The 5005-nt window shown below is 40.9% G+C and overlaps 1 protein-coding gene across 1 annotated transcript; it reads left to right on the top strand.

The window, feature by feature from the left end:
• Nucleotides 1-2793: 2793 nt before the first annotated feature.
• Nucleotides 2794-4788, top strand: LOC131251885 (disease resistance protein RGA2-like). Its single transcript, XM_058252879.1, has 3 exons — nucleotides 2794-2986; nucleotides 3129-3643; nucleotides 3778-4788. Exons 1-3 carry the CDS (start codon nucleotides 2794-2796, stop codon nucleotides 4786-4788), a joined length of 1719 nt encoding a protein of 572 aa, XP_058108862.1.
• The last annotated feature ends 217 nt before the right edge of the window (nucleotides 4789-5005 follow it).

Below are 5005 nucleotides of genomic sequence, written 5' to 3'. Positions count from 1 at the left end.
TTTATTATCTGTGGACTCACAAATCAGCCATTTAGATTTTCTCAGAACATGATGTGTGGAATTTCAGAAACCTTCACATCATCAATGGCTATGATACAAATGGTTGCCTGTAATATTTCAATGTGCAGTTAGTGTATGTATAGCGTTCAATGTGCAGATGGTTGCCTGTAATATTTCAATGTGCAGTTAGGAAAATATTTTTTCCTTGGGCCACCCAAATGCCAAGATTAGTGTCCTCCATGCAGCCGTCTTTTGAAGCCCCCCAAATTATTTAAATCTTGTGATGTGCAGAACAACATAAACCCATTGTAATCTCTCTTTGTGCAGGTTCTGGGCCGTGGTGAGAAGATGAGCTTCTGGCAGACAAAACAGAGAACCTCTCCTCACAGGTGGTGAACCTCAATATCATTGAGGGCCTGAACCTGCCGAAGGACTCTGAAATACTGGTGTTGATGCCTTTTACTGCTACACCGCTCACCAAAGATCGACAGAAGAAACCAATCCCTTGGAAACAATGGCAATCATTGGCAACAAGGAGATCATTGACATTAACCAAGGTACGTTAGCTGCTTAGAACTAGGATACATGTGGGTCACCTTTTCTTTTCTTTTCTTTTCTTTTTTTTTTGAACTTTTTGATTATGGCTCTTGATTTCAAGAAAGAATTCACTGAATAACAATCAATATTCAGATATTCGGGTTCATAATTGCATTTGCATGTCTTCAACACTTTGCCATTTATCTGATCAGGGTTTTCACTTGCCATTTTGTGAATCGTGAGTTGTATACAATTTCTTGTATGGGGGGCTTTGCATGGATTGAGTTTGGAATTCTAACATGTCACATTTTTTTTTTCATGCTTGCTTCATTGCAAATAGGCTACGACTAAAATTCCATGATGCTCTAATCTTCCCCAGTTGCAATTCAATCTTCAGTCATTTCTCCTCTTTTTTTTTTGTAAACACTTCGAATTCTTAATGGTAACTTCGATTTTTATCCTGTAAACAAGGAACTTTTGTGCCTTATTCTGACTTCCATTTTATACTTACCATTGCCAATTACTCGTTAGGTTCTGCAAGGGGATAATAGTTCTCTTGCAAATGACATTCGCAGAGAAATGAAGGTCAATAATACTTGAAAATTTTCTGATATATTTAATGAGGATTTAATACAAAAGTTTGATCAAGCATTTGCTTGGCCCCGTTTACTTTACATGTGGGACTGCCTTAGGGATCCTTTGTTCGTATGGGGGGCCTTATGGCAGATAGTGATACCCTGAAAATCTTCTCATTGTATGTTCTTAACTGTCCAATCAGGCCCTGTTAAATGCAGACAATTCGTGCAATTGTTATTTTCGTTTGGTTCGTGGCATCATCTGATAATGGAGACATTGGGGCATATTCCATCTGTTGATGCTGCCCTGAAGTACAGTTCAGGTTGCTGAAAGGTGGCCAACGCCTATATCCTTGCTGGGTCAAGATGGTTTCATGAAATTGAGCATCATATGATACCTTATTGATGATAATCACTTTTTTTATCACTAATAAAGCTCTTTTGAAGCCCAAATTGCCCTGAGGTGATTTGTTGGTGGTCCACCTGAATTTTATCATGTTTGCTACTTGTATTTTTAGGGAAAGAATTCTAAGCAAGGTTTGAAGTTTCACCCAAAACCAGCACCTCACCCAATGTATACCAGTATTGCCTGCAAACTATACAGCTGTATTGGCCCATATTAGCCCTAAATTTTGTGCGTTTAGTAGGGTTTAAAATTGTTCCTAAAATTCCGTCCCGGAATCTGACCGTTGGCAACATTAAAAACGGTTTAAAACCGTTCCTAAAATTCCCTTTCAAAACGGTCTGAACCGTTCCTCTTTTGCGACGCCTCATTTAGGAACGGTTTAAAACCGTTCCTGAAGAATTTTGTTCAGCAATGAGGTTTTATCTTTCCAACACTTTCACCTCCATTCAAACTGTGCTTGAAGATGCTGAGTCTTGATGTGTGACGGAGGAACCAGTGAATATCTGGTTAGAGGAGGTCAAAGATGTGGCCTACGATGTGGAGGACATACTAGATGAGTGGAAGACAGCTCTCAGACCACAAGCGCCAGATGAAGGGGATGTGTCCTGTTTCAGCTTCCTCTTCCCTGTTACTTGTTTCAAGAATGTCAAGTTACGCCATGAAATTGGGAGAAGGAGGTGAGGGGTCGGCTAGATAAGATTTCCAAAAAATCGAGTGAATTGCATCTTATTAGAGTAGATATTGGAGTGAGGGAGAAAGGGGATAGTGAAGTGAGGCAGGAGAAAATTAAAAGCGAGAGATAAGCTCCCTAATCGACCAATCTTCAATGGTAGGTAGAGATCGTGATAAAAATGAAATCCTAGACGTACTGCTCGGGGAGAGTAGTGGAGAGGTGAATGGATTGCCCATCATAGTTTCTATCGTTGGAATGGGGGGCTTGGGCAAGACTGCCCTTGCTCAGCTCATCTATAATGATAAGAAAGTCAAAGAGCATTTTGACATGAGAATGTTTGTGTGTTTCGGTGGATTTTGATGTGAAACAGATTACAAAATTAATCATAGAATCTGCAACCGGGTCTAGCCGCGAGCCCCTAGACCTAGGCCTGTTGCAAAATCTCCTCCATGAAATGTTAAATGCAAAGCGATTCTTGCTTGTGCTTGATGACATTTGGAGTGAAGAGGATTTGGAGTGGGAAAAACTGAGACTACATTTCAAGCGGGGGCTTAGGGAGTCGAATTGTCATAACCATTCATAGTGAAAAGGTTGCATTTGCAATGGGAAATGGTCGCAAACACAAACTGGCAGTCTTATCTGATGAGGACTGCTGGTTATTATTCGGCCGTAGAGCGCTTGAGCATCGTAGTGCAGAAGAGCGTTTGGCGTTGGAAAAGACTGGAAGGGAAATTGTAAAGAAGTGTGGAGGGGTGCCTCTCACAGCGAAGACAATAGGGAGTGTCATGCTCATGAGTACTGAAAGTCAAGTGGGATGTTCTCTTGAAAAGTGAGATATGGAAGTCACGTGATGTCTTACCAGCTTTATTATTCAGCTACCGTCACTTGACTCCTGCTTTGAAGTAATGCTTCACTTATTTATCTATCTTTCCCAAAGATTGGTGGATGGAGAAGGATACGATAGTCAATTTATGGGTGGCACATGGTTTCATTAGTTCCAATGAAAGTGAAGAGGAGAAAATTGGTGAGAGGCATTTTAATGATTTACTAAGTCAATCATTGCTTCAAGATGCAGAACTGCATGATGACAAGAATATACGTAGGTGCAAGATGCATGATTTAGTTCACGATCTTGCGCAATTTGTTGCGGGAAGTAACTGTTCAGTGGTGGAGATTGGAAAGCAAGCTTTATCAATGAACATAAACAATGTCCACCATTCTTTATTAATTTTCAGTCATGAAGCTGGTGATGAAACTAATGAAGCTGATGAAATGGCTTCCATTTTGGCCACCCGACATAAGGCCCAGAAGTTGCAGACGCTGCTAATCAAATCAACAAACAGTTGGGGACACCACAGGGTGTCACAAAATTTATTTCAGCGTTTGAGATGCATTAGGGCATTGGATTTTGAGTCATACCAGCATTGGGAAATTGCCTATATCAGTGGGACAGTAGAAACACCTGAGATATTTAGATTTATCTGACACAGAAATAGAAGAATTGCCAGAGGAGGTGACCCGATTCTTGTTTTAGGCTGAGACATCTAGAATTAGAATGCACTTTCGAGTTGAAGTACTTACCACAGGGTATAGGTAGACTAACTGGCCTTCGAACGCTAACAAACTTCGTTGTGGGGGTTGGCGACGAAGAATGTAAATGTGAAGAACTGAAACACCTCAATTATCTTCAAGGAAGACTTCAAATTACTGGCTTGAAAAATGTGAGAAGCAGGGACGAAGCTAGGGAGGCAGAACTGTATAACATGCAAAACCTTCATGCTCTGTTCTTCAAGTACAATGATGATGATGCTGAACTGTTGGATGATGAGGTGAAGAGAATGGAGGATGTGCTTGAAATCCTCCAGCCCCACACAAACTTGAAAGAGTTTGAAATATATGATTACAAAGTTTCCAAGCTTCCCAAATGGATAGAGGATCCTGCGTTCTGCAATCTAGTCCGGGTGAAACTCTGGTATTGTGATAAGTGTAAACAATTACCAGGCCTTGGAAAACTACCATCTCTTAAATACCTTGAAATTATGAATATGGAAGAGGTGATAAAGGTGGGTGGTGAGTTTAGAGGGAATGATGACAATGAGGGAAGTGATGGACTTGTCTCATTTCCCAAGCTGGAGACCCTCATCTTCTGGAACATGCCAAATTTGGAGTGGGAATTGAGTGGTGGAGATGGAGAGGTTATGCCATCACTCCTCCACTTAACAATTTATGACTGCATAAAGCTGGAGTTGCCAAGCAACCTTCCACCGCTCCTCCAGAAGCTGGTTTTAAACTTAAGTAATGAAGGGATGTCATCGGGAAGGCTATTACGAATCCTCCCCAGCCTTAAGCATTTGATGATTGCCTATAGTCTTGATCTGACATCGCTCCCTGGTGGGTGGTTGGGACAACTCAAAGCCCTCCAAACTCTTGAAACCGTGTCCTATGGACGGTTGGGGTCTCTACCAGAGGAGTTGCAACAACTTACTATGCTTCAAGAATTGACGATCAGGCGCTGTCCACTCTTAGAAGAGCGCTACAGAGATGGACGAGAAGACGGGACAAGATTGCTCATATCCCCAATATCACATTTTATATAAATGATCCAACCTAATGAGAAAAGGTGGATGGGGTTTTAATTTGCTTTTGTTTCAAGGAATTGGGTTGCTTCTGTACTTTTTTATTCTTTTTTATCAATCAATCTATAAATGCTTTTGTTTTGCTAATAAACAAAAGAAAAGCTGTTTATCAGATGTTGATTGCCTTTTACTTCTTCCTCATGTGATCTTGTTCATTGTTTTGGAGGTCAGGTTCTTT

This window comes from Magnolia sinica, chromosome 7, assembly GCF_029962835.1.
Source record: "Magnolia sinica isolate HGM2019 chromosome 7, MsV1, whole genome shotgun sequence".
NCBI classification, from domain to species: Eukaryota; Viridiplantae; Streptophyta; class Magnoliopsida; order Magnoliales; family Magnoliaceae; genus Magnolia; species Magnolia sinica.
The sequence above is the reverse complement of the archived record's forward strand: the minus strand, read 5'-3'. Positions and strand labels throughout refer to the sequence as shown.

What these genes read in the sequence shown, in the direction of transcription:
- LOC131251885 (XM_058252879.1), top strand. Translation starts at nt 2,794, where the DNA reads ATGGGAAATGGTCGCAAACACAAACTGGCAGTCTTATCTGATGAGGAC. An exon ending in AGGGAGTGTCATGCTCATGA is followed by an intron (nt 2,987 to 3,128) that starts GTACTGAAAGTC and finishes TCTTTCCCAAAG; the next exon opens with ATTGGTGGATGGAGAAGGAT. An exon ending in TTGCCTATATCAGTGGGACA is followed by an intron (nt 3,644 to 3,777) that starts GTAGAAACACCT and finishes TACTTACCACAG; the next exon opens with GGTATAGGTAGACTAACTGG.